The 27,730-nt window shown below is 52.3% G+C and overlaps 1 protein-coding gene across 1 annotated transcript; it reads left to right on the top strand.

Annotated features, from left to right (window-relative positions):
* Nucleotides 1–515: 515 nt before the first annotated feature.
* LOC142557395 (uncharacterized) lies at nucleotides 516–26,958 on the top strand. The gene is made up of 3 exons (XM_075669195.1): nucleotides 516–648; nucleotides 1,603–2,889; nucleotides 21,279–26,958. The coding sequence occupies exons 2-3, from the start codon at nucleotides 1,674–1,676 to the stop codon at nucleotides 22,157–22,159; spliced, it is 2,097 nt and encodes a 698-aa protein (XP_075525310.1). The 5' UTR covers nucleotides 516–648; nucleotides 1,603–1,673; the 3' UTR covers nucleotides 22,160–26,958.
* The last annotated feature ends 772 nt before the right edge of the window (nucleotides 26,959–27,730 follow it).

Here is a 27,730-nt window from a genome sequence, read left to right as displayed (position 1 = left end):
CCCGGTTTCTCTTTCCTTTCTTTCGTTTTACGCCTTCGCTTTCCGGGCACTACTCCGAGCCTTTCTCACTCGCAGCCGGCTCGGCCGTTCCTCTCCCATTTAAAAGCCTCGCAGAAAATGCACGTGGGGGTTCGCCAAACGCTGTCACAGCATCTCTGATTGGCGGAGATTTTTCCCGCGCTTTTTTGTAACACCCCTTTTCATTGGACGCCGGCGCTTTCCCCTCACCCGGGGCTTCGCTCGTGGATGCCGCCGTAGCGGCGCCGTGCGGGCAACCGAGGCGCGACTTCGCGGAGAAAAGTAGTTCCACCCGGTTCTTCGCAAGTTAATTGTGAAATAAACAATTACTGCCGCAAAATTTGAAGCGAAAATTCTCAACTGGTTCAAGTGAATGCGACGGAGTGGGTGGTAAAGAGTGTCCTTGCCAAATGGCGAAAATGCGCAACGCGCAACGAGACAGGGGTGGCGGCTCCCTACAAAAGCGGCGTTCCGTCGCGCACCGCCACATAGTTGGCGTCTGCTCGGCGTGTGGTGTGTGTGTGCGGCCCCGCGTGCCATGCATTGGATATCTTCCCCGCCCGTTTGGAATTAACACAACGTCGTCGTCATCGCCCACTGGGATTTGTACGGATACGGAGTCGCTGCTAGGTAAGCGGTCGGTCGATGCCGCGCGACGTGGTCGCGTTATTTCCCTTGGTTTACGTTCTCTTGCGCGCTGTCTTCCGCGCAGGAGGCAAAAAAAAAAAAAAAAGAAAATGCGCCGGCGAATGAATGACATTTAAATGCGGCGCCGGCATGGCGGCTTCCCCGCCGGCGTTTAAGCTGTGCGGCGTCGCTGGCGCACGCATGTTTCTCGCGAATTGTGCGGCGTTTCTGGTTTGCCAACGTGGTCGTGTCGCGTTGTAAAGTTCCGCGTGGCTGTTGCCGCGTCGCCGGTTGACGTTGTCACGGCGGTACAAGCGCTTGGGCACTTGTCGCTGGCACATTTTCGAAATGCCTGTGTGCGTCAGAACGTTGGAAGTGGGCGGACGCTCTTGTCACCGCGTTCCTGGGAATTAGCGTCGCGGTTGGTTTCGTTTACCGTAGATGCGCGCTCTTTAATTTTGCTTCGAAGTGGTTATTTGTCGTGCTCGTTGCTGGCATCCGAAATCACCGCCCCCTCCTTTCGTTTACTCTCTCAAGCAACCGCTGTCGCACTTTTTTTTTTTTTATAAAGGGCATATATCGGAACGTTTCCGTCTCCGACTAGCCTGTTGCGTTACGCGATAGCGCGCTTTTCAACCGGGTGCCTCCAACTGTCTCGCGCGATTTTCCCATGGTCGCGTTTTCAAACATTAGTGTACATGGACCGGTGATTGTAAATTGCGGTCGTTGCAAGCTTCACCTATTATAGGTTATCCTTGCGTTAACGGCGCGTGTCGGACTGATTGGCTGCCCGCGCTGCTACCACGGTTTCAGCCTAGGAAAAAGAAAAGAAAAAAAATGTCTAAAGCTTTTTGAAAGGCGGTGCTGACACGGGGTGATGTGTACCTGTATGTGCCGTCACTTTGTGATTCCGTGGGTCTGACTCGCAAGGCCCGGCTGTTGTGCATCCGTTTGCAGGCAATCGCCGGGACCTCCGGTGAGCCGTTTCCGTGGATGATCATCGGAGAGCAGTAGACGCGGCCTCGACTATGATTCTGTCCACGACCGTGTTGTCGCATTCGGAACCGAAGCGATTCACCACCAGAGCGCCGGACTTTGGACCGTTTCTGGGTGATAGGGGCGGCTCCCCGATGTCTCGTCGTGCCCTGGAGGAAGCCGAGCACATGTGCTCCATGTTCTTGAACGACTACGCCGGGCCCACCTCGCCCGGCGTGGAGCTGGACGACCTCGTGGGGGATTTCCGGATGGACTCCCCGACCAAGGATTTCTGGAAGCTCCTGCCCACACCGCCGCGGTCGCCCGATCGCTCGGACTCTACGATCGCGGGCATCGGCGACCTCTGCGACACCAAAGCGATCATGGGTGTCGTTAGCGATGATGTCGATGACGTCTGCAACGGCGTCGTCAGCAGCAGCGGCGGAGCAATCGCCGAGGTGTGGAATGATTTCCGGATGGAGGATTGGAACCACGACGTGGCCATTCCCCCGGTCGCTCCGTCCTTCGAAGACCAGGAGGCCCTGTGTTCCATTCTGTTCGAGCACGACGACTTCATCGACCAGCTTCTCAAGGACGACTCGGTGCTGAACTCGGTCCTCAGCGGCGGCGGTTCGGACGACGATGTGGTCGAGGAGGACGAGGAGGTCGTCGGCGCAATCGTCTCGCCTCACGCCCCCGCCGTCGTGGACTGGCTGTCTCCGGTGTCGCCGACGCAGTCCGGCGTTCAGAGCGAGCTGCTTCACGACTGCATGTGGTCGGGACAGTGCACGGACGACTGCAAGCAGAAGGCTGCCCGGGAGAAGCGGTCCGCCGCGGCCCTGGCGTCTCCGTACGACCTGGTCGTCTCGCCGGCGTCGGCGATGTCCGCGGGCTCGCCCGACGACGTGCTGGAGATGCGCATTCCCTCTTCTCCTTCGCCGACGTCCAGCAGAAGAATCGCGGCGGCTGCCCCTACTACCGCGACGACGTCTGCTTCTCGGGTGCCAGCGGTGGCTGACGACGCGCTGGCCAGTCAGTGCGTCGACCCCAGTTCGGTGCTCAGCTACACGCCGCTGAGCGACCACTCGTACCACCAGGCGACGTCTTCGGCGCCTCCCACTCCTCCGGACTCCCCGAAGGCCGTCTCGCAGCAGTCGTCGTCGACCGCTAGAGGATCGGCGTCGGTCGGACAGCTCACTCTCTACCGTTCCCAGAACGGCCACTGGCAGCGCGGCGCGGTGGTGTTGTCGGATACGCCGTCCGAGTCCGGTGAGTTGTCACGACACGCCTCTCAACTCATTTGCGTTATAGTGAACCTCGGCCACACGAGCCTCACGCACGGAGAACGTCAGCTTCGTGTTTAATGCGCGCGCGCGGAGAATGCCGCAAAATCTGTCGCGCTATTTGCCGTAATCGGCAGGTCACAAACACTAATCGCCGTCGTCGCATCGCAACTTGTACTACAACGGGCAGGTTCAAATGTGCTGACACTCAGGCCAGCTCGATTGACCGAGGTTCTGTCGCAATCATGATTGCAATTCAAACTGAAGGCTGCCGACCGGGAATTACCACACTGGTCAACGGTCAGCGCTTGTTACAGCGGTTGCGTCATTGCAAGCAATGGGAGTAACTCAAGCTTCGCGAGATGTTATCCGTAGATCTCGGAGAGATTAGCTCGCCGAAGTAGTCTACAGTGTTTCCTGCTCGGCTGTCTACTCCTAGCGGCATTAGTGCGCCGATCGATGGTTGTGAAGTGTTGGAGGAATGTGGTTGGCCTTTCACCGCGTCAGCTGCGGCGTCTACTTGACCTCGTATCTAACTGCGTAGCGATAACGCGGCCGTTTCACCTGGCTTTCGCTAGAGAGCCTCAAATCGCGTAATCTCGCATACTTGCGGCACTCGTGGAAGAACTGCGCGCGCGATATAATTCGTCCCTGCTTTGCCCCTGTGCGTACGTACTACGTCGGAGTGTGTCGTTAACTTGTCGCTGTAGTATGCTACGAAGAATTGTAGCTTTCGAGCTACAATTGTAGCTTTAGTAGTAGTGGATTGTAGCTTTAGTGGAAGGCTTGTGCTTACGTCGATGTCCTAAGTTAGCGAGTGGTGATACCGGTACCACGCTTCTTAAGTCGCGTGTCCTAGGTCTTGCCTCAGCATAACGTTTGCGTTAAATTGCAGACGTTCTCGTCTTGTAGTGACAGAATCTTTTCTTGATTAACACCTAAATCGAAAGAGACTACTCGGAATGTGGCGGCGGCTACTGAATAACGAGTTTCCGCGCAGTCTTGCAAGCGTGCAGTCACCGTCATGCTTAACCCGAACACGCCTTGAATGCGCCAGCTCAACGCATCTTCCGTCGAAAGCATTCGGTGTTTTCTCTGCACAGCTCGTGTTTGTTCAGCCGCTAAATGCGTCTTCGCTGTTCAGGTTATATCTGACGGCGACTACTTTCCCTTTCGTCTTCCACGGGCACCTTACTTCTTGGCCTCCTGTTCAGCGTTTGACAGAAACGCCGGGCGATGTTGTTCCGGGCTCGTCCCAGCCAAGGCCTTGTCGATAAAGTCGTCTTCTTTTTTTTTTTGCATATATCCTCCTAACGTCTTGCTTCGCGCGCATTTTCCGGCTTCCTTGCAATAACTACGCAGTTGGCGCTAGCGTCCTTCGCGCGTTTTCTTTTTCGCGTGCTATCTGACTGCGGGTTCGTTACGCTTGAGGTAATAACGTCTACGGTGTTGTCAGTACGATTTCAGGAAATCGCGAAGCTATGACGAATAGTTTGGCTGGGTTTTTAGAAGTCGTCGTCGACACTTGCTCGTTTCCTCGCGTATGTCGATAGGAGCCGTTTCGAAGCATCCTCTCGAAATCAAAACGACTTGATGCTTATCTAACGACGAATCGGCGTCGTTTTTCAGTAACCCTGACGTGACGTCACACGTCACGTCAGCGCCGTGCGTGTCCGCTTGGCTGTGTTTTTTCCAGGCGCAGCTGTTCTAAGGTAGTTACTAGCGTTTCCGCAGCGTTTGCGCTTTGAGCCAGCGCGCTCAAGGAACGACGTCAGCGCCGTCTTTTAAGCTGCGTGGGGATCGCGTTTCTCGTTAGTGAGGAAACGGCCTTTTGCTGCTCACCATTGTGTGTACTTTTCTGCACTGCCACTTGTACAGGTTCTTAGCGGTTTACGCGATAGGTAGAATGCTGTTTCGAAAGTTTCAATGGCGCGAAACTAGCTTTACCTACTAATGCCTTTTGCTGCGACCTGCGAAGAATCGCAACCCTACCCACAACCCCAATCCCTTACCAGCGAAGGCGTTTTCTTACAGGCAGTGAACATTCGTAACCCTGCCTTTCATCCTCACCTCATCCCATGTATGGGGAAGCCATTTTTGCTTGTAAATCTGGGTAGCAGTCACAGTTCGCCGGCGCGCGATTCAGTATTCTATTTTCCGAGTAGGGCATTGCGTACGACACCCGCATACCGTCTGTATACGTTTGAGAGGAAGGGTGTTGTTCCGGCGTCGTCTGGACTTTTCCCCGTGTTTGTTTTGTTGCCGTAGTCTGGTCAGCGAGGCAGCCGTCCGACCACGGCCGACACTCGCACGCTTTCTTGCGTTTGTCGGCCGCCGCCGAAAAGATGCCGTTCAGTTCGGCGCGCGCTCCACTCGCCACCGTGTGTGTGTGCGCGCTGGTCGGCCCGGCGTGCCATTGAACTGGCCGCCAACCCCCTCCCCAACCACCGCCGTCCGGTCTCGTCCCTTCTCGTGCACGATGAGACCAGCCGCAGCGTGCGGCGCGAAACAGACGACGTCGGCGTCTGCCACGCCCGCCCGCCGTCTGCTCTGCTATAGCGAGCAGACGACGGCGTTCGCGTTCTATATATTTTCTTCTGTTGCCGGTTCCCCCCTTTGTTCTTTCGGGAGGCAGCGGCCTCTGCTGCTGCCGCCCGGCTGGTTAAAGACCCGCGCGAGCCTGGCGCGGAACTTCTCTTCCAAGGTCACCGCCGAATGGAGCGGGCGAGGGCGTTGCGCCTTTCTTTTGGCTGCGTTTGCTTCGCGCCTTTCCTCCTCGTGCTGACGTCGCCGACGACGTTGCTTGCGGAAAGAGTTGTAGCGCGCACCGCTGGCTTCCTTCTCGGAAGCGGCGCGGGTGGTTGGAAAGAAGGGGGCGCTCTTTTTTCGGGGCTGTCTTCCTCCGCTCCCGGGTGACTACTCCTTCCTCTTCCGAAACCCCGGGTCTGGAAACCCTGGGCCCCAGGCGCGCCAGCTCCCGGGTCTGGAGCTGCGCGCCGTCTCTTTCGATCGATTCAGGGCCGATCGCGGGTTTTGTATGGTTGTGGCGCCCGAGGTCCTTCACCTTTTTCGGGGCCACCGGACTGGCGCTGTGCGTGCGTGTGTCGCTGGTGGACGACCCCGGAGTTTTCGGCGAGGTGTGCCTTGCCGCATTGCTGTCTTTTGAGGAGGGAGTGGGTTCCGCGCGCGCGAGCACCAACCCCCCCCCCCCCCCCCTTCTTTTTTCTTTGCACGGCAAGCGTAGGGGTCCTTGCCTTTGTGTCTGTCAGGGTCGTTCGTTTGTCAGTCCGAGCTTGTCCACTGACTGACAAATTCTCGTTATTCCGAGCAGGCACGCGCGTGTTTCCAGAATGCTTTCTTTTTTGTGGGGTGGACAAGGCCCGCGCCAGTTGGATGGGTCAGTGGCTAGCTTAAGCCCATTTTTTGCCTGGAATGTGCGATACGTGCGGGCTTTCGTTGCGGTGGTGGTGGTGGTGATGCGATTAAAGTATTTAGGCTTCCAGGAATGCGAGGTTCGGCGCTGTTCTGCGTACAAGCTTAGATTTGCGCTTACCTTCACGCCTGGCTCGTCAGTTGTTTTGAGCTCGTGTCCAGATATTCCGCGCAGTCGATTCTCCGTACTCGCGGAGTAACTTTCTGTGGTCATGATGGGAAAGCTACGGAGGCAAAGCGCGCACAAGCGAGTGCTTCTGAAATAAGAGTCCCGCGTTTTAATCGACTTAGTTGAGGCTGGCGTATAGAAAACAAACACCTCACTAGCAACAGTTAAGTAACGCAGCGGGCACCACTCAGTATAAAAGTCAACTTATTTTGCGACGTTTACCTTCCGCGTCTGGACAGACGCGAACATGCGTCGGTTGAGCCTCTGTTCCGAGCAACCAAAAGCATTGCATGACAACTTGGTACGGTAACACATGTTCAACAGCCAGGCGACAGCTTTTCAGACTGGTAGGTTAGTACCAGATGCCCTGCCTCTTCAATGTAGAAAGAAGAAATGCGTGGCTATAGTCGCCTAGCTTCTGCAGTCACCTAGCTTCTACGGCTCGCAGCTTTTTTCTTTTTTTCTTGCGGCAGAGCGCCTTGTCGGAACGAGCTGTAATTACGTGGTTATGTTGCGCTTAGTTGACGTCAAGGGCTGTTAAACATTCTCTTCTGCCGTTTTTTTTTTTTTTTCGCCTTCTTGAAATGCGAAAGTTAGTTGGCCGTTTGATTCATTCAGTTGGCGTCAGAGCGTATCACCGCTTCCTGCGATCTGTGTTTTCTCTCCGCAGGTTGTGGTGACGCGTAGACGCATTATTTTTCTTTCCTCCATTCTTTTTTTTTTGTTTTGTTCAGCGCCCGGCTGCGTCGACGTATTACGCATATTCAAATGAAGCTAGCATCACGTTCTGCCAAGTGGGCGGGATCATTTTTTTTTTTTTTTTTGTATCCAGGCATCCAGTTACGAGGAAACGCCCGACAGTCCAGCGAAACTCCGTCGCTTCCGTCTGGGCAAAAGCTTTCGTATGCCTGTTAATTTTTTTTTTTTCGTTCTCTTAACTTCCGGTCCCCACACCGCCACGTACGTTTTCCCTGGCAAGCACATCTGCCATGCAGCGAAGCCCGGCACACGACGATGCTGGCCGCGGCAGTATCGATTTTGTAGTGCTGGCATCTTCTAGGCGCACGGCTTGGTATTGCTAGCGGTGGCGTGCTGGTTTAGTGTAAGTTGGCAGGCGACACGGCGTTTACTACTAGCACAGCCCGTAAGGTCCGCCATTATTTGAACGCGCCTACCGCCGCCTTATTTCCGTTAGCTCAATGTAACATTGCTACAATATGTCGTCCATGACGTCAAGTCCAAGCTTTCGCCCCACGAAGTTTTGATGCATAGCAGTTGATCCTACGTGTCGTGAGTTCCTTTATTTTGGAAGTCCCTTACTGTTGACCATTACCCACAATGTTGAGCACTTGCCGCGATATATCCATAGCGGCACGAGCTTTTGATGTGCTAAAGTGGCCCTTCGTGTCGTAAAGGCGCACTTTTACTACGTCTCACGTTATCGTCTCTAACTTTTACGACCGGCGATGACGCGAGCTTTACTGGCCTTCTTGCGCAGATTGTATCCAGTTTAACCCTCACTCTAACTGCCGCGACCAATTTGCGCATTGATCGTTTCGCTTAGTAAATAGGTTAGCGCCAGTTCCCTCGGCGTCGTACAAAAAAAAAAAAAAAAAAGCCAGTGGTTTCGTCTCGCAATCAGCGTCCCTGCGTTGGAAAACTTGCGCTCGGGCATGTGTGGGCGATGAGACAGTGCCTCCGTGTGACGTCACCATAGGCGTCAGCGCATCGTACACGTAACCTCGTCGACACCCCCCCCCCCCCCTTCCAGTGTTCTACGCGGGAACATTCACTTCCTTGTTTTGCCGGGAGGGCGTCTTTTCATTCATTCTCACTCGAGCCACGGCGCCGAGACGCAGCGTTTGGCGGAGCGCACGTCGCTGATTCACAGGCAAAAAAATCTTGCCGCCGCTTGTTATGCTGCCCGGGTGTGTCAGCTGCTAGTCACTCGGGGGGGCCCTCCCGCGAAGTCGCGGGTCATGCTCTGCGCAAACCCACGCGATGCCGGTCTGCTCCGTGCGGTTGCGTCGTTGTACTGTGTATGCTCCCCACCCACTCGAAGCACTGACTGACTCATTTTTCTTCGTTTTCCTTTCCTGAATGGGCGAACCCACGCGTCTTGGCTTTCGGAGCTGCTGCTGCTACTACTAGCGTCGTCTCCGCCAGTCCCGTTTTCTTCTGGCTTCCGCGTTGCCATGTTTTCGCTTTCGTCGATTTCGCGTCGTCTGGTCGAGCCGTATCTCTCTTTTTTTCTTGCTTTCGCTCGCGTCTGGTGTTAGTTATCTTAAATGAAATCGGTGCTGTTGTGACCTTCTTTCCCAGTTCGCGCGAGTACGCCCTCTTATGAGCTCACCGACGCTCCTTCGGTCGTTGCTCGCTTTAAAAATCCTTTTTTTTTGTGTGTCTCAAGTGCACTAGTCAAGCGCTGCTGGTTCGACTACGCATGTCTTCGGCATGCGAGTCTTTTCTTTGGTCGGCGCGCTGTCGCGGTGGCAACTCCATGATTCTTTTTGCCAGTGGACTTGCGACCGCAAATAGATAAGCGTGCACGATTGGGTCATGTGTCAGCAGCCTGTGAAGGAGCTGTTCATAGCCTTTTTCCTATCGTGATTGCTAGTTGCGCCCTCCCCCCTTTTAATTTTGCAGTGTTATTATTCTACGGACGCCGGGAACCTTCCACAAAGACCGTTTGTGGAGAGCGCAGTGCTGCTTACAGCGTTGTGAATGAACGAGTCTTTGTGTGGCGTCGTGAAAGCGTTTCATGTGGTTTTGTCTGGAGCCGAGAGCGTATGTTGGCGCGATGGCGTGCGCCTTTCGAAGTGGAGCAGACAGCTTCGCCGCGGGTGGCAGAATCGCGCTTTATGTAGTCTGCTATAGGAATTGGACTTTACGGAAGTCGCAGACAAAAATAATAGTTTAATGCGCTTAGTATTGAACAACTCCACAGCTAACTCAGTTCGTTCACAGGTAAATCATGTCTCTATAATCGTAGTTGACACGTTTGTCACTTCACCTGGCTTCTGCGAAGTTGGAGCGGTTTACTCATTACGGCGCTTTAGAAACCGGACGTAAAGCGACTATCGTGGAAACTACACGTTCGCACCAGCTGACAGCGTCCCATCTTTTTCTTTCTTTCCCTATAGCTTTCCGTTGTTCCGGCACTATCATCATCAGCACTTGACCCCGTTGACGGGAACACCTGTGTCCAGAGGAATTCGATCATTCCATCGAGCAGACTACTGCCAGACGAAGGAGGGTTCGTCTGCGTCTGCCTCGCAGACGATTCCATGGTTGACCGGTCTGGTTTTTACGCGCTGTCCTCGCCTGGGGTGGCTTCCGGAGAAGGGCGCGTCTTCAGGAATGCGGTTCACCTGCCTCGACCGCGCTTCTCACCCTTCTCTCCGGCGCTCGCTTTTACCTTTCACCCTCGCCACACGCTTCGCCAACTCGTTCCCCCTCCCTCCTCGTGGCGTGTGTATCTGATCGGTGGTTTTCGATTCATTCTCGGAAAACGTGGGGGCTCGTCCTTCACACTTGCCCACGGATCCGTCGACGACCGACCATCTCCCCCTGTTCAAACCGAGACCGCCGACGCTCGATTCATCTTTGTTCCATCTTTCACACCCCTTTCCTACAGTCTAGTTCGTCATCCTGCCTTCGCTCTTGCGCTCGGTCTCACCAATTTCGTGCAGTGTAGAGAACGTTGGGGCTGCCGTCAGCCATTTGGCAATACGAAAACCCGGCCGCCCGTTCCGAAAAGAGTGGGGAGGGGGAAGGGGAGCTCGCCTGTTGTGCTCAGCTAATCCTGCCTCCCCGTCATTCGGCGTCGCGCGTTCAGAAGCTCAGAAATGGGGGATAGAATCGCTTCTTTTGGTTCTGTCTGTGGCAGGCCGACGCGATCTTCATAGCTTCTACTGCGCTGCATCGAATTGACGAGGTGGAGGGTAGAGTCCCGCCTTCCTTCTTTTCGAATTCAGCGTGCCCGTTCGAACCGAACCCTTTCAACAAGACCTCTCCCCCTCGTTCAGCGGTCGTTGTGCATTTCTTCGCACCAGGTAAGGTTGAGATCCGAAGGCGAGGATGGGAGGTTGAGTGGCGGAACGGCGGTAGTTAAACGGGCGGATTCACGCGTTTCGCAGAACCTGTAAGCTCGTTGTGAGGCGCCGGCAATGGTCTCCCTTCAGAAGCCCTTCTCCCCACCTTGACGCTGGATGCCGAAAGGGGTGACTGCGTATAATGAGACACCTTGCCCCCCTCCCACTGCACCTTTATCTGCCGTGCCTTCCTTCGCTCACCGCATCCCCCAACAGTCTGCGGGGTGAGACCTTTGAATGCAGTTTATTTGCGTGTTTCGTTGTAGATGGTTTGTTGCCGCGCAGTCGTGGCGAGATGATTGGCCATTTTAATGATAAATGAGCCCTCATTGTAGCTATTTATGTGCATTGGCAGTTCGCATGTTGTCGCTGGTTCAATTCAGTCAAGTCATGTCGGTTAAGAAGAGAATCGCCAAAAACGTATATTTTGGTTTCGAACGAATTTTCTGCTCGGGAAGAACCTGCAAAATGTCAAGTTAAATTTTCGCAGTGTGGTCTGAACATTCGATAGAGCAGGGAACGGCAGGTGTACATCCCGTCTTAATTCTCCGTTTTTTCTTCCAAGACCCATTAATGTCCGCAGCCCAAGCCCCCGAAGGCCTCTCCCACCAATCTTATATTACCCTTGGTACTGCGTCAACAGATTCCTGCAAGTTTTGAAATTTTCCCACCGCCAGGTAATCCTCGACCGTCCTCGTTTTCCTTTCTCGTGGCGCAAGTTTTGTTTCTGCTATGCAGTAACCGTGAATTGGTTGCCCGCTCGGCGCGTTACAGTGGCCCGGTCAACTCTTATTTCTTCGATAATCTCGGCCACCGCGTTTACTTCGCGCTACCGTCTCCAATTTCGTATCCCACTGGTTTCAGCTGCGCATTGCACGACCTGACCAGGTCCACTTCCTCGGTGAACGCGACTAGAAGAATATCTGCTAGCCCCGTTCGTTCACCAATCTGAGCTTCATAAGATGGGTGAGAAAAAATAAACGCGCTGGTTATGAACGCCTACGTGCATAAAAGCAAGGGAATTAGGCGAATACTCTTGCTGCGGCCTACATTTGTCACTGCGGAACGGAATCCCCACGCGACACACACACACACACACACACACACACACACACACACACACACACACACACACACACACACACACACACACACACACACACACACACACACACACAAAAGCGTCTTGCGGTGGCGGATTAGGAGATCCGTCGGTGAGATATTTTTAGCCGTTGATGCATCGTGAGTCTCGACGACTTGTGTTGGAGGCTTTCGCCCACCCTTATTCAACGGGTTATCTTTTGGATGCGTAGCTGGCTATTTTCGGCCGAGTAATGGATAAGCGTTGGAGAGCTTCGAGCTTAACGCTTGCGTTCAAGTTCTTTGCGCTTGTTTACGTAGTGGGTAATCCTGCTTTCCTTCGTGGGCGGTTATTTGCTCTGACGGCGATTGGATAAACTTTATTGGAGGACCTGGAGCGCGGGCGTCTCACGCAGGGACCGACAGGGAAGTAGAACTGACTTTTTCTTGAACGCTCTCCATTCTTTCCGCATTAGTTTGCGGAGCAAAGCTTCGCTGTAGTCTGCGTCGCCTTCAATTTCAAAGTATTGCGTCATCGGATGCAATGCCGTTTGCCTCGCCGTGCGTCATCGCAGCGCATCGGGAAGGGCTTCCCATAAGCCGGCTGCGCAGTATACGTGTTATTGTTTCATACCCGGACGCCCTATCTATTTTTTTATTGTACTCTACTATAGCGGCTAGTTTACTGTATATATCACTCTCTTCGTGCGTTCCTTTTCAATACCTCGTCGCATTGTTCAGGCTTATTCATGCGAGTCCGTCGGGCGAACGGCTGCCTGCCCTGCCGCTGTGTTGTTTACGTCTGCTTCGCCCTCCATTTTTTTTTTTTTTTGTCGTCTGCTACTTGCAGCAGTCTAGTTGTTTCAGCTGGTTCGTATGCTCGCCATTGAAGTATGTTTGCGTTTTTTGTTTTGTTTTACAATGTTATTTTCCTACGACTGGGTTTACCACAAGCGTTACACCCCGGGAGCGGCTCGATTTCGCCATGTGCGAATTTGAATTTCCGCAGTAAACGTAGGGGGAAGGAATTGCGCGCCCTCTACGCAGCACTTGGGATGCCGGAACACTTGACAAAAAATGCGCAACTTTCGTTTGCGCCATGCGCGAAGCCTGCGCGCTCATCTAATGTTACCCTCGTTACGTACGCCCGCAAACGAGATTGCGAGACGACTTAACGTAGTATTAGGAGCGTCAAGGAACTTGCTTGGGTCATGGTTCCTTCTCGAGTGCTTGCGAAGGCTTGCATCATTCGGTTGGGACTCCTTTCTTTGTCCGTCGCGTTTGTCAGCCGTGGTTATTTATATCCTTCAAACCACCTTGTGACGTCGCGCAAGAGCTTGCGGCATCGTCAAGGCCACGCCGCGCGCTGCGCGATTCGCCCTCTTCCTTCACGACATGGCTTTACTTTCCTGCGTAGCCTGGCTCAATTTGTCGTTTTGTTGCGCTGCGCGATTTTGTAAGAACCGTCGTGTCGTGTTCCCTTCGCAATAGCGCTTTGCACCGCCGCGTTAGCTATTCGTCTGTTTCCTGATTTGGCTGTTCCGCGCTTATCGTACGTCGCGCCAGGTTTCTCTGGTCGCCCCCCCCCCCCCCCTCCTGCCTGTTTTTTAAACGCTTCAGTGACTGACGGCTGCGTGCTGGTTATCCGCCGAAGGTTAGTTTCAGGTCGTCTGCCATTCACAATTGCGCAGCTGTGTTCGCAGTACGCCCGTTAGTTACTCCGGGTTACGTCATGCGGCCGCACTCGTACTACAAGCCAGTTGTGGTGTCGGGCATTGGCCGTACAATTGCGTAGTTCGACGTGAGAGTTGTTGCGCGTGAAATGTAGGTACGTTACTTCGCGTGCGGTTTATTTCCGATCATTGACATCATCGTGGCGTGTAGCAATGTACGTTGTGTTTTGGGGAAGTGAAAGGTTGCAACTGTTCCCGATGGCAGAGTTGGCTATCCAAAACGCAAGTCGGCTAGCGCCGTACTTGTGATTACACAGGTTTTCGCAGCTGTCGCAAACTGCACCAGCCTTTGCCATGCAGTAGTTGGCACACCGTTGACTTCTGCGGCCAGTTTTGTTCGTAGTAAGATAAACAGCTCTTTTAAGCAGGACGTGGAGCTGATGATAGCGGTGCCCCAGTGCGTCGTCTGCTGTACATCTTGTCACAAGGCGTTGTCGTTTGCACGCTGTCGTCTGGCTTGTTCTGAAGAGCTGTTTCATTCTGCATCCTGTCGTCTGGCAGATCCAGTTTTTAAAGCGCTGGATTCAGTACCGATGTCAACGGGGGCGTCTAGCGCGGTTTGCGCGCTCTCTGGCGTGTCTCGCCCCCTTCCGACGATTGGCAAATCAAGGGTTGCGCGAGCAGCCGCAACTCGAGCAAGAACATAAGAGAGGTGAAAGCGAACATGTGCGATCCTGTGAACAGCCGGCCAGGCATGGAAGGCCGCCGCGGCTTGCGGCTCCGTGCTTATGCGCAGAGTCGGCGCACGCATTCGTCGGTTCTCCGTGGCGGTTATCGTCTGCTGCGTATTTACGGGATGGTGGCACCACCTGGCGGCACTCTCTGGAACCCGATGCCCTTCTTCTCCGCCACTTCTTTTTTTCTCTCCGTATGTTTTTATTGCGCGGCCAGCAGTATCCAAGTTGGCCGTGATTATAGCATGAATGCCGTTTACTTTCGTGAGGCTTGCTGTTCTTTCTTCTTCTTTTTTCTTCTTCTCGTATTGCTTACTGAAGTAACTGAAGTAACTGAAGTACCTGTTCGTGAGGGTCGGAGACCGGATTCACCTTTCCGCTCTTTCAGGTTCAACATGGTGAGGGGAACGGCGTGGCACAGACGAAGCGTTTCTACGCCCGGCAGCATGGGGGGGGGGGGGGGGGGGTAAGTGCGCAGGACTGCAGCAAGTGCGCGTTTCTTGTCAGGGTTCTCGCGTGCCCTGTCAGTTAATTTTTTTTTTTTCTACTCTGCCTTGGCTATTATTCGCATCGGAGAATCGGAAGGGGCGTATGGTTTAGTGTGCCTGTGGAGGGGCAGGCGACAAACGTTAACAAGCAGCAGGCCGATCTTGAACGCGCTTTGAACCTGAAGAAAGGCGAGTGTGAGGTGAATGCAACGCAACGCATAGGAGCTGTCATTTATTTAGCCTTCTTTTGCGGCCGTATCTTGCGCGCATCGAGTGCAAGGTGAAACTAAAGGTGCTTGCACACCTCCGCGGCAGGGCGATCCGATTGTATCCCTGGCCTGCACCAGGCTGGGCCACGTCTCCCCGTGTCTCCTTAATACGGTGCAGCACATGTTACGCTACCTGCGGCTCGCGGCAAATCCGTTAACGCGTGAACGCACTCTTCAGTTCTGGCGGCGGGAAAGACGTGCGAACATCGTGTGATGGAACAGCCCGACAGGAATGAACTGCACGCGCAACTAACTTTTTTTTTTCTTTTTTTTCTGGCAAGCTGGAGGCGCAAGTGTGTGCGCACGCTGGCGCTTCATTCTTTTTACAGCGTGTCTGTCTTCTGGACAGAGTTAAGGAATGGCTAAAAATTTCACTTGTTGGCACGTCTGGGAAACTGCGCTAAGCGAGGCGACAAAAGAAAAATAAAGCTTTAGGGCAGACTTAAGCTCATGCCGCACGCGTACGGGTCTGCGAGAATCTTGCACATTTCGCGCACTTAGGCACAAATTTCGGTTTACATGGATCGCGCGGGCCCGTTTTAAACCGGAAATCTGTGTGGGACATGTGCAGTTTTACATGACACCGCACGCGTGCGGAAGGCCGAGCGGATTAAGCGCAAGTGAGCTTGCATTTGTGTGTTGCTTTTCTTGCCCTTGCTTCGTCGTTTAGCGCTGTTGCCAAGAGTATGTAGTTGACGAAGAGCATTCATTCCTCTCCGGTCGTTTCTGCGCATCTTTGTGCGTCTGGCTGGACGTCGTCGCTGCCAGCGTGGTTGCGGCCGTACGCTTCTCGATAACCGGGGCAAGTATTCTGCGAGCGAAGTGTTGCTTCGAAGGTCCACTGCTGCTACCGTTCCCTACGCTACTGCACGGTTCTATGCTCGAGACGGGTAAGAAGCCGTCTGGTAGCCTCGTTGGAAGGAAGCAGCATCGACCCCCCTCCCTGCTGTTCTACCGTACGCCCTCCTCTTATAGCTGGCGGCTGAATCGCATGCCTTCACGTGCGCTCTCCTTTGACTGAGGGTTGCGCCGAAGCCTTCGGCCTCGCATCCTGTCCCTTTCTGCCGCTGTGTGTGTGGTTGCTTGCGGGGCCTGTTCTCCCTCCTCCATAGCGCCTCAAGAAAAAATAAAGGGGGGGGGGGGTGTAGAGGGGACAGATCGTCTCTGCACCGGGGGTCCCTTTGGTTTCGCCGTATCGGAGACCGTGCCTTTACTGGTCTTTTTTTTTTCTTTTCGATTTCGCGTTATCGTCTCTCGCAAAAGACGTTGAGCAAAAGAGAAGCGTCTGGGGCAAGTTTCGACAAGCTTTTTTTTCCTTAGTCTGGGCCTCTGCTGCTGCTTGCTGACCGAACTTGCGCTCTGTTGAGATTTCGGCGCGGGTGTGTTTGGGAAAGGCATGCGACGTGATTTTGGTCGTGAGGTAGGGAGAGGGCGCCGAAGAGAAGTCTGTCGTGTACGAGCAGTGGAGGATCTTGAAACTTGTCCTGACTGGCGAAATTGAGCCGCTCACGCGTTTTATTGTTTTTGTTCCAATTCGCGCGCAGCAAGTGGTGGTACGAACGCGTGAACAAAGGTGAGGCTTCGCGATGTTTTTTGTTCGTTTACGTACGCTGTTTCTGCTTGTACATTGTAAGTGATGTTCCAAGTCTTCAAGCGGGAGTGCTGTCATTGATAAAGGTAAACGACGTCGTCTTGTTGTCAGGCTCGTTTCAAAGCCAAATTACTTTATTTATATCTTCACCCACTCGCAAATTACTCCTTCGTTGGCTGGCCAACGGAGTGGAGTGCATGATTACTGTAAAACTCGCTCTGGTTTCTTACTTCCAAGTTTTATGGCATCAGCCCGACGGGTGACTGGTGGTAAGGTGAAATTTCGGGCATTGTCGAATAGATACCACGCGCGTTACGAATGAACAGGCAGTTCCGCCATGAAAAAAAAAATGAACTATGGTATTGTGTTCCGAAACCACGATCTGATTGAGGGACGCCCTAGTAGGTGGCACTTCGGATTAATTTTGACCATTTGGGGGTTTCATCAACAAGCACCTAAATCTAGGTACTAGAATGTTTTGTTTTGAGTTTCGCCCCCCGTGGAAATGCGGCCACCGTGGCCGGGGTTTGATCCCGCGGCGTGCTTAGCAGCGCAACACCGAAGCCACTGCACAACCGTAGCGGCTCTCCACTCTTACGCTGACCAACTGCCTTGCTAGTATATATCGCATCGCTGAGAGATCACGCATTTGGTGCAAGAGCATAGGAGGTTAATTTTTTTTTATCAGCGTATATTGGGGGGGGGGGGGGGGGGCACCGCTTCTCGTCCACCTCCGCCCCCCCTTATTTTCTTCGTCCCCTCAAAGGTTGATTAAATGCTAAGTTCTATTCTAATTAGCTGTTCTATTTGAGTGGGCCGTGCTATTCCTATGAGTTCTCTTGCTTCCTGTCAGCAGACCACTCCATTCCCGCACCATCTAATCTCGCTCGTGAGCTGGATAAGTAGCTACGTGCACGGACATCACTTCTCGGCGCACTCACTCCTCCAGCCTTCTCTCTCTCTCTCTCTCTCTCTCTCTCTCTTTTTTTTATGATAGTGTGGATCTCTCGGGGAGATTGCTTCGTGATCCGTGTCTCGGGCGGCGCTTAGTCGCCCTTGTTTCGCCGAACTTCTCTCACTTCTGTTGAGTTTCTCATCTCGCGATCTTGACAAAAAAAAAAAGAAGTAAAAGAAATAAACGGGTGTCGTCCACGCTCGTCACTCAAGTGCGCGCTTTTTTTATTCCTTCGCACTGCGTAAGAAAATTCCTTTCCGCAGCTCCGTGAGGAGAACCTTCTGCTCTATTGCGTGCATCCGTACTCGCCCACTGGCAGCCCTGCCCGCCTTCCCCCACCTCTCCACACGTGGACATCTTTCTTGGCCTTCTTCCATGTTCTCCTTGCATGATTTGCCTTTTCTACGTCTGATTCTTTCTTTGATTCTACTTGTTCGTTTCTCTAGTTATCCTTCGTTGCACCTCTTATCGCTTGTAGCGCGTTGCTGCGTTCGCTCATTATTCATGCTTGCGCCTGGATCCAATTGCTCTTCCCTGCCGCAGCTCCGTTCGCCCCGCAAAACCTCCCCCCCCCCCTCCTCCAGTCTCGGGAGTCTTCGCTATCCGCTAGGGCCACCGCGGGGAGCGGCCATTTGACCGATTAGAGGAGCGGCTGCCGTTTTCTGGCCGGATAATTCTCTTCCGTCCTTCGGTGCTTCGCCCGGCATTTCTGTTTGTTTGTTCGTTTATCCCTCGGAGGTGGTCCAACGAGCTGTTGCTTGAATATGTTGTGCGTGTTTGTTTTTTGTTTTTGTTTTTTTTTCCGGGGGGGAGGAGGGGGGCGATGCTTTTCTTGGCTGGCCACTCGGTTTTTGTCCGCGCCCTGTTTTTGGCCAGTGGCGACCAACGACGACCGATAGAGAGCCTAGTGTGTGTAGTCGGCGAAGTTGCCTGTCCCGTTTTTTGTAGTTGTCACGCGCCTTTCGTTGGCAGCGGCCGCGCGTCGGCGTTGCTCACCCCCTTGGTTCGATAAACAAGACTAGTTCTTTCTCGCCTACCGGTCGTTTCCTGGGCGCATTTCTTTCCCTTTAGATCGTTTTTGGGTACGGAACGGGGGGGGGGGGGGGGGGGTCCGTTTTCGGAGCTCGCTGGAAAACTTTCGGTCGCCTCCAGTGTTGTTTCGGGGGCCCCATGGCGTTTCGGCTGCCTTTCGACGCGGGAGGAGGACGCGGGTTCGATGCCCGTCACCGCGACGCTGCGCATTTTGACGTGCTTTCATTTTCGCGTAGTTTAATTCGTTTCGTGTCCGGAAGTATTTCCTGGGAGTTTGTCGCCACACACTGTGGCTCTTCTTTGACGAAGGAACTTCTAGACACCCTAGCGGGCAGGAGTAGTGCTCCTAAGCGCGTGACGTCACTACGATCTGATGCGGCATAGACGAAGTTGTCTATATAGCCGCCAGTAAGTAAACTTAGTGTCGGTTTCTACTGCGTGACCACGTTTCTCCTCCGCCCCCCCCTCCCCATCTGCAGTGTCGATAATACGACAACGTTTCCAGCGCCTTTCCCCCCCTCCCCCACGCTCCGCCAAACGCGCGCGCATTGTCACGTTCGCACACAACGGACACTCCCACCAACACCCGTCCTCGTCGCGACATAAGACGCGCACGCGTTCAGCTTCACCAGCCGCGCTAATGCCGCTGCCTCGGCGAAAATGTTAGAATCGTGTAGCGAGGTTAGCTTTCTCTACCGAACGAGCGATGAACGATTCACCGAAGCTAGGTGGAGAGGTATGCGAGCCTTTCGAAAGGTTCCCCCCCCCCCCCCCCCCCCCCCCGCGGACGACGTCAAACGCGTCGAGCGAGCGAACGAGCGCCGGCGTTTGAAGCCCGTGTCACCGGGCCACGAGAAGTGTCGTTGAAAGGCCCCGGATGGCAGCTGGCGCCAAAGGTTACTTGCACTGCCTTCCACGGAGGACGCTCGCCTGCTCGCTCTCTGCTGCCATGTCTTCGCGCTTTCTTTCCTAATATTTTTTTTTTAAATCACGCGAAAGCTCGAACTGTCTTTTTCTTTTTGCGTCTTTCGTTCGCTTTCATTTGGCGGAATGTAGCCAACGCGATGGAATACTAGCAGAACAAGTAACAATAAGCCCCGGCGCACCTTTGAATGCCAGAACCGTCGCCGTCGTAAACTCGATTGATTGCGCGTGCTTCCGCTGTGGCTGCTAGGCTCCAGATCTGTATAAACACTGAGCAGTAGTCACTCTGGAGTATAAAAGTACCAATTGCTCTCTCAGGTAGAAGTTACGAGCTGCCTCTGCTTGTATAACGTAAAAGCGGTTGCCGGGTCACTATAACGATATTTTTTTTTCTTTCGATTTCAGCGCTAGGGAATTGGCGCGACGCGCTTTCTTGCCGCCAGCTGGTAGTAGCCTTTTTTTATTTTTCGCTTGATCCGCCCTGGCACGCTCCTGACCAGTCTTTCGTTCTCGAACCCTGGGCGTCTTGTGTTGCTGCCGCGGGCCTAGGAGAGAGAGAGAGCCCTCCGACGCGTCGCGTTCCTTTCCGTAGTGGGCGAGCGACCCTGCAGAGACGGCGAGTTCGTCTTCCCGAGTCGTCGTCGCGTGAAGACTTTGTGTGTGTGCGTGTGCGTACGTGTGTGTGTGTGTGTGCTCTTTGATTGCTTCTTCCTGTCTTGTTTTCGTTCGCGGTGACGCCAATGTCTCGGCGTCGGGACCGCGTCGACGCTGTTCTATTTTCGATCCGTCGTCGTCTCAAGGCCTCTCCCTTCTCGTTTGCCTTTTCTCGCTCACTGCTACTAGCTTACTTGCCGGTAGCTGTCTGTCGCGTTCTCTTTCTTTTTTTGTTTCGCCTCTTTGACTTGGTTCTTCCTAGGCTGCCCCGGTGAGCGACTGTGTGTGACCCGCCGTTCTGTAGACACTTTATTTTTTTACCCTACCCCATCTACTGCGAAAGGTGTCTAGGCGACCGGAAGGTGTCTTGGGCCTTTTTCGTCGCCTCTAGTTGCCTAGGCTGAGCTCGCCGGCAAGAGCGTGGAGACTTTCGTTGCTTGCCGTGTATCGAGATCGGCACCATAAGCTTGCTGCACTAGTCGGGATGCCGTGGATGAGCTGAAAAGATCGACCGATCGGGCTGAAGGCGCTATGTTATCCGCTTGCTGCAGCGTTTCGTCAAGGTGACGGCGGACACTGCGACCTCGCTCCCAGCTGGGCTCGGACAGGCACCGCATCACTTTGCAGCACAGTCACTGTGCTTGCACTCGTGGCCAGAATGTTGTGGCGGTTCCGGTCGACGGTATTCTTGCGCGTCGGGGACGACCTCGGCGTCTGTCTGTGTGTGTGCGTGCGCGGCGAGCGATGGCGCCGGTGCTGCCGCCTTGTCGCGCGAGTCCTTGCGTTCCTGCCAAGAACGTCGCCGCCGGCGCGGGACCCGCGATTTTCGGCCCGAAGGTCGTTCAACCCGGGTTGGGATCCTCAGGGTTTGTCTCCAGCCTGGCTGCGTTCTCTCTCCCCCACCCCTTCCGCGGTCCTTCCGTTCGCTTTGTGCTCACTTTCTCCGCGTACCCTCTGCTTCGTTTGCGGAGTCACTGCGGCATGGTGATTTTCGCTTCGTGAACCGCGTCGCACAGTGCGCGACACCTGCAGGCCGTTGTTTCGGGGGAGTCGTTCAAGCGGTTATTGCGGTCACAGCGGCGTAAGTTCGTGACCGCTGTCAACACTGCGCGCTTTCTAGCTAATGTGTGCTTCCGAGTAATTTGCGCTATGATGCTGCGTTCTCCTGTCAGCCTTATCGCCCAGCGAACTCGCCTGACCCGAATTCGTATTGTTGTTGTATTGTGCTTGCATTCTTGGACGTCCCGCCTGACTCCGTGTCGCCTTTCTCTCTGCCGCAGATGACGACGATGATGATGATGATGACGACGATGATGACGAGGAGGAGCAGCAGTCTGCCGACCAGCAGCAAGACGATGATGATGATGATGACGACGACGATGATGATGACGATGACGACGACGACGATGATGATGACGAAGAGGAGATCGACGTCGTCACCGTCTCCGGCGAGCGCCAGCGGCACGGTGGCGCGCCCGCTGTCGTCGCGCTGCCGGCCAACGGAGCAGCCGGAGGCGCGATCCGTTGCGCCACCGTCCGTCAACCTCGGCCCCCGGCCACCGCCGTCGTGTCGCGCATCACGTCCAGCGGCCGGGTGGTCACACCCTCGCACAAGGCCCTGAGCAATGGCCAGGCGCCCGGGAGGCGACGTCGCGGCGGCCTGGCCCCCGGGTCGCCCAGCGTCGCCGCCGCTACGATGGGCGGCAAGCGCAAGCGTTCGCGGCAGTACCAGCAAGTCTCCCAGCAGCATCACGCGTCCCTGATGGTCCAGTCCAAGCGCGCCAGGCGCGATGACGACGGCTGCGGGCCGGCGGGCTCGTGCTCGCCGACGGCGGGTCGTCGCGGCCAGCACGTGCTGTCCCAGCTTCCGCCCAGCGCCAAGCGCAACGAGCACAACACCATGGAGCGCAAGCGACGTGACGACCTGCGCGTCGCCTTCCAGGACCTGCGGGTGCAGGTGCCCGCCCTGGTTGAGAACACGAAAGCGGCGAAGGTCACCATTCTGAACGAGGCCGCCGCGTACGCGCTAAAGCTCACCTACGACGCGTGCCACCAGGAGAAAGTGTACAAGCAGGAGCAGCAGCGCCACCACATGCTCCGACGCAGGCTGGCACAGCTGCAACAGCAACATCAGCAACGGATACGCCAGTGCAGGCGCTAAGGACGCAACGCGGCAGACATATGGACGTGGCGGGGTGGCATCACGGCAAGCCTCGGTGCTGCCTTGTGTGTGCTTCCCCACTGACTCCCCCACGTTTGTCACTGTGTTGGCACCAGGGTTGAATGTCACCTTTGCGAAACTTTCCTTGCCACTAGTGGACTGCCAGTGGGAGCTTGCCTGCATCAGTGCCGCAATGGCAATGACCAGAGCCCACCTCCCTTGCCACCTGCCATGGACTGACAACTGAACTTTGTGGATCTGCATTGGCATATTTGATGCTTCAGCCTGCTGTGTTGCATGCTTGAACTGCCGATATCAAACATTGATGCATTCTGGCTGTTCAGTGCGACAGCTGTCCGTGCGTGCTAGCCAACTGTAATTTAACATGTTGAAATGACTTCCTAGCACGCTGTACAGTGCTTTGTAGCTCAAGTCACTGTGCATCAGCATAGGAATGCTTCTTTGAAGTTGGGCTGTAGAAACCAGCTAGTGGCTTTTAAAAGTATATACAGAGGGAGAAGTGGACTCTTGAGCACCCTACTTGCCTTTTTAATATTCCCTTGCTACGTATTGGCTGCGTGTTGACTGTGATCTTAAGTTGTTTCTTCTGCTTTTTTTTTATGTAGGAAAGATGGTTCGGAAGGAAGTAGTTAGTAGTTGACAGGTTACAGTTATTGCTGTAGCTCAGAAACTGCTTGTATTTAGAGATGTGTGTGTAGTGTTTCTTGGGTGCAAAACAAAAAAAGGGGGGGGGGAATTCAGCCAATACTTGAATTTCAGGAAACCGGAACAAGGGAATAAAAGGTGCAGGTTTGGTGCCTCTTTGTTGGAACAGCTAGTCTTCATGTGGTGCATGTTTGTGGTGTTTGTGTGTTGTATATGCTGTGTGTTATTTTAAGTTTAGCTTCTTTCTGCTCTGCACACAGCCAGCTAAGTGTTTGGCAGGGAGAAATAGGTCTATAGAGCTGCTGCTACAGAGTTAAGCACATAATTTTAGATATAGATGTTCATCTATATATATACATATATTAGTACCTATCATTGTGGGGCCTTTTTACCGGGAATTATATCATTATAGCTGGTCTTTTAAGTTTTGGAAACTTGTGCCTCTTGGGGGGGGAGGGGCGGGTGTGCTTGTATAGTGTGCTTTCACAGTAATTTCACCATATGAAGGCTTGTTTCAGCATTTCTCTTCACCTTTCTCTCACAGCTGCCACCTTTCATCCACTTCATGTCATGTCACATGGTGCTAATTAGTTTTACAGCCAGGCTTTCATTAAGAAGTAGCACCTGAGTGCAAGTCTTTATGCTGGGGCAGCTGTAGGCACTGTTCAATTATCAAGGCAGTCAAATTAGGAATGAAAGCTTCAGGGGCATGGTGTCTACTTGTGCAAGTTGATTTGTAGGCTCTTGCCAGACTCGTGGCTATTTCTTGAGCTACGCACTGTGTTCAGCAGCTAAATCTAGAACCTCCTTCAACTATACGAGGAGCAAGCCATGACTCTTATGTTGCAGCCATGCTGCCTCAAATTGCTAGCTGGTGCACATTAGATCGCTCTTGCCACCAGTACTGCCCCTGGCACAATACTGTCTGCTGCATTGCTTCTGTAAAAGTGATCAGCCCATAGACATGCTGTCTGCTCTTGATTCCTTGTTCGAAATTTCTTTGAGGTGTTGCTGTTTTTCGCTACATGCACCAAACAATTGTGGACAGGAGACACATAAAAAAGAATGACACCGCGTTTTCTGCCTATGTTCTGGGCACACAGTTAAAGGAGACCACGGCTATATATGCTGATGTTAACTGCACTGCAAGCTTTATCAAGCGAAGCAATGCTACTATGATCCCTCTCTCCAAAAGCCACCCAAAGTTCACTTAGTGTTACCTAATGGCGATGCTAGATTGATTTCTCTATGCAAGCAAGTTGCAGGTCTATCATATTTTTATGTTCAGTAGGAGCATATCCTCAGCCTAGAATTAGAATGTTGGATTGGATACTTTGGCATGATGCAATGTTTCATCTTGAGTAGATATTATTCTTTTATGTCATTCATTTCATTTGGCTAAGTGCTTTGGCTGCGCTTCTCTTTGTATCTACCGTCAACTTACTTCAACGTGTGCAACAATTTTTGGGCATTATTAGCTGTTTTGCCTTGTGAAATGTACTTTCGTAGTCCTTGTAGTGTGTTGTATTTCACATCGCGTCCTCATTTTCACTTCTGTTTCAGCTGTCCCGTAAGCCTAGGGTAGAGTTAGAGCTGGCCACCAGTGCCTTGTTATTTGCCTGGTGGCCTGGTCATGGGTTTGACTCCTTTGCAAGTGGCGGTGATAAATCTGCAGTGTTCCTGTGCACCATATAGCCTGCCCAATTTGTAGTTATGTGGAGGTCAAAATCCATGTGTGGAGTGTCTGCCCATCAAAAACTCTGAACAGCAAACAAATCTGAACAGAGTCGGAGAGGGACCCTGCGTGGTCATGCCATGAATCTAAGCATTGCTTCGTTCGCTGGGTGTTCGGACCCTTTGTGTTCTCCATTACCCTTGATTAAGGCTCTGGACAAACATTTTTACATTTCTGCCATTTCATATTTTAATTTTAGCGTTCACCTCATTTTCGGCACTTGGTTAAAAAGTGCCAAATTGTTCTGTCTATTTATGCTCGTGCAGTAATCGGCTGTGGACAACGATTCCATGCTGTTTTGCGGGTTTTTGCTTGTTATGTGTGTGCATCAATATCTCCTTTTGTATTTCTGCAGTCTGTTTATCCTCCCCTGTTGCCATGTTGCTCACCTGCATTTATTCTTGCTGCAGAATGCAATTTTCTGATTCTAATTTTTATTTGTGGCTGCCTCATGCATCAAGTTTTTTTTTTGTAGGATTAACTGGGACTTGCCCTCAAGTCTAGCAGCAAATACTTTGCTGTTCATTGTAGTCTTCGTGTAAAGCTCTATACTGAATTGGTATTTTCTTTGTTATTTTCGTTACCAGTCCTCGGTGCTTTTTTTACTGTTGCTATATCCAAAATCTGGCCTAGCAGCTTTGTGGCCCTTTTAATTATGCCTTGTTTTGCACCTGTGCACCAGGACCTACGGTAACACTAGCTAATACTAAAGGGCATAAAATTTGTTTTATTCTTGCATTTAGCTAGGTCGCGAGTGCACTATTCAATCTTGGCACTCTGGCTACATGGGGAGGTTGTTTTACTTTCCGTGCCTTTTTCTTTTTGAAATGCATTATAAAGTTCCTACACATTGATATAGGTAGCAATTATTACTGATTTGTATTTGCAGTGGGTTTGTCAATTACATGCGAAGTGTTTACAGGGGTATTGCCTATAGTGATTTCCTTTATCCTTTCCTGGTGTGATGACTAGGAGTGGTTCTTTTGTTGCACATGCTTCATTATTGTACTAGCCACTTGTTTAACTTTGCCCTGCCAAGATATTGTACCTTAGGATCACTGGCTTTTTTATAATAACCGCGACACGAGGCTTCTTTAGCACAGTCTTATTTCCTTCAAATGATATTGTGATACCGCGGAGTCGCCGAAGGATTCCTTTTGTCATGTCATATCATTGTGTGTGTGTGTGTTAGTTGCCTGATTGCCATTTTTGTATGTGGTCTTGTGATGGCTGGGAGTTTATGCTAGCTAATGCAAAACATTGAATTGTGCACCATCATGGGTTGCCCAAAGTGGAGTGCTGCAGTCAGGGGTGAAAACTCAACGCCACATGTTGTTGAGGTTTGGATCTGGGGGGCTCTGTGGCTTCCCATGGGTGTCTATGGAAGAAGGTGGCTTGGTGTTCTTTGAAGCCTGACCAAAGCACTTCACTTTGGCCCTTTGCCTATATCATTATGCAAGCCCTCTCCTTACATGAAAGTGCAGAGACTTAAGCGCTGTAGCAATAGCTTCAAATTGTGTTTTGTGATGTAACCCTACCTTGGCCATAAGTAGCATCATGTGTGCCTGTTTTGTTTTTTTTAAATGGAAGCATTCAGGACATTTTTTAATGCTGTAGGCAAGCTGTCATAGCACTTTTAATGGAGTTCTGTCATGTGAAGAAGTTCCTTCAATGCAAATGAAAATATTTTCTCGCACAAAATGGTTCCCCAAACGAGGATGCAGAAAATGCTAGGGTTTCACTGTGCTGTATTGTTCACATTGTGCTGTTTCGCTCATAGGACTGTCTTTTAAATGCAAATTGTTACTACTCATATTTTGATTTTAATATTGTGCTCGTGTAAGGGTTTTATTTTTTATTTTGTAAATGCTGCAGTCTTGCAGTGTGGACAGCCCGGAATTTTTCTCTAAAACTGTCACTTGCATCACAGCTCTATTGAATACCTTTCTCATTGCCTGTAATCCTATACTGCCGTGCCTTATAGTGGAAGTTTAAAAAAAAATGCATAGTTGTTTCATCCGACATTACCATATGCATTTTATATACACATTGCGATATTCTATATACATATTATATATATCTATATATATATCAGATGGACAACTTGCTCTTTCCCCATTTTGTAATTTACTGTTCCACCTCAGCCATCGTCATAGCAGGATCATAGCTTTAATATTGGTAAAATAAGACAGAAGCGAAACTGTGAACATAGATGTTAGGAGCATTATGTAAATTTTTTTTTCTCATTCAAACCGAAGAATAGAAGGCGTTTCAAGTCTTTGTGCTGTTGAGAGGGCATTTTTTTTGCACTAGAGTTTGATAAGTTATGAGTGCCAAGGAAGGATTTGAATAGGATTATGATGCAGTTGAGAAGAAATTAAAATGTTGTTTTTGCTCATATTTGTCTTCATTTTCCTTGTGCACATCTGGGTCTGTGGCTGGATGAAACCAGCGCTGCCATATTTGCGTTCTTGCACATGGATAGCAAGAGGACACGAAACCAAAGAAGTACAGGCGCCACATTTCACAGTGCCAAGCCTGGTTAGCCATTCGCCCATGCCTGTTCAGATTAATCTGAATCTTGCGGAGAATTCAGCTACACTGACAGAATCGCACATTTCTTGCCAGACCATCTCGCTATCCATTGAGTCTGACAGTGCTCATCGATAGAATGCCTTATAGCTGCTTGTCTGTGGAACGTGATTAAGTTCCATGATGACTGTTTCTTTAGAATCTTTTTACATTGACCGATTTTGAAATTCTCGGTGAGCATTAGCCTGGTTGATTAAGTGGTGACGAAGTGTGGAAAGCTGGGGGTCGGTATGGACTGCATGGACTTTCTCTGGCATAGAATAATTGGGACAGAATAACTAAGCGGCGTCCGCTCGGTACGAGTCCGTTCCTGGGATCGTTTTGCAAAATACTGACCATGGCAACTACTTTCGCGCAGTTCGTGGATTTGAAATTGGTGTCCATCTGCGACTGCGCAACTGCGTCACCAGTGGAGTTAACTAGTTTGAAAAAGCTCTTGGCCGTTTTGTCGCCCTGAAATCGGTGTATTTCGTTCCCTGAAGAATGCAGATCCAGCATTTAAAGGCCTGTCACTAGATCTACGTCGATTCTGCGCTTCTCGACTGTGCCGGGCGCCGCGGAGTCGCCCGGCGACATAT

The sequence above is a fragment of the Dermacentor variabilis genome, chromosome 9 (assembly GCF_050947875.1).
Source record: "Dermacentor variabilis isolate Ectoservices chromosome 9, ASM5094787v1, whole genome shotgun sequence".
Classification (NCBI taxonomy): domain Eukaryota; kingdom Metazoa; phylum Arthropoda; class Arachnida; order Ixodida; family Ixodidae; genus Dermacentor; species Dermacentor variabilis.
Note: the sequence above shows the minus strand (reverse complement) of the source record. Positions and strands in the feature narration are given on the sequence as shown.

Bases quoted from the DNA above. Each gene is read 5' to 3' on its own strand.
- LOC142557395 (XM_075669195.1), top strand. From the start codon at position 1,674: ATGATTCTGTCCACGACCGTGTTGTCGCATTCGGAACCGAAGCGATTC. The intron at 2,890-21,278 runs GTGAGTTGTCAC...TCTCTGCCGCAG, and splicing joins GGATACGCCGTCCGAGTCCG to ATGACGACGATGATGATGAT.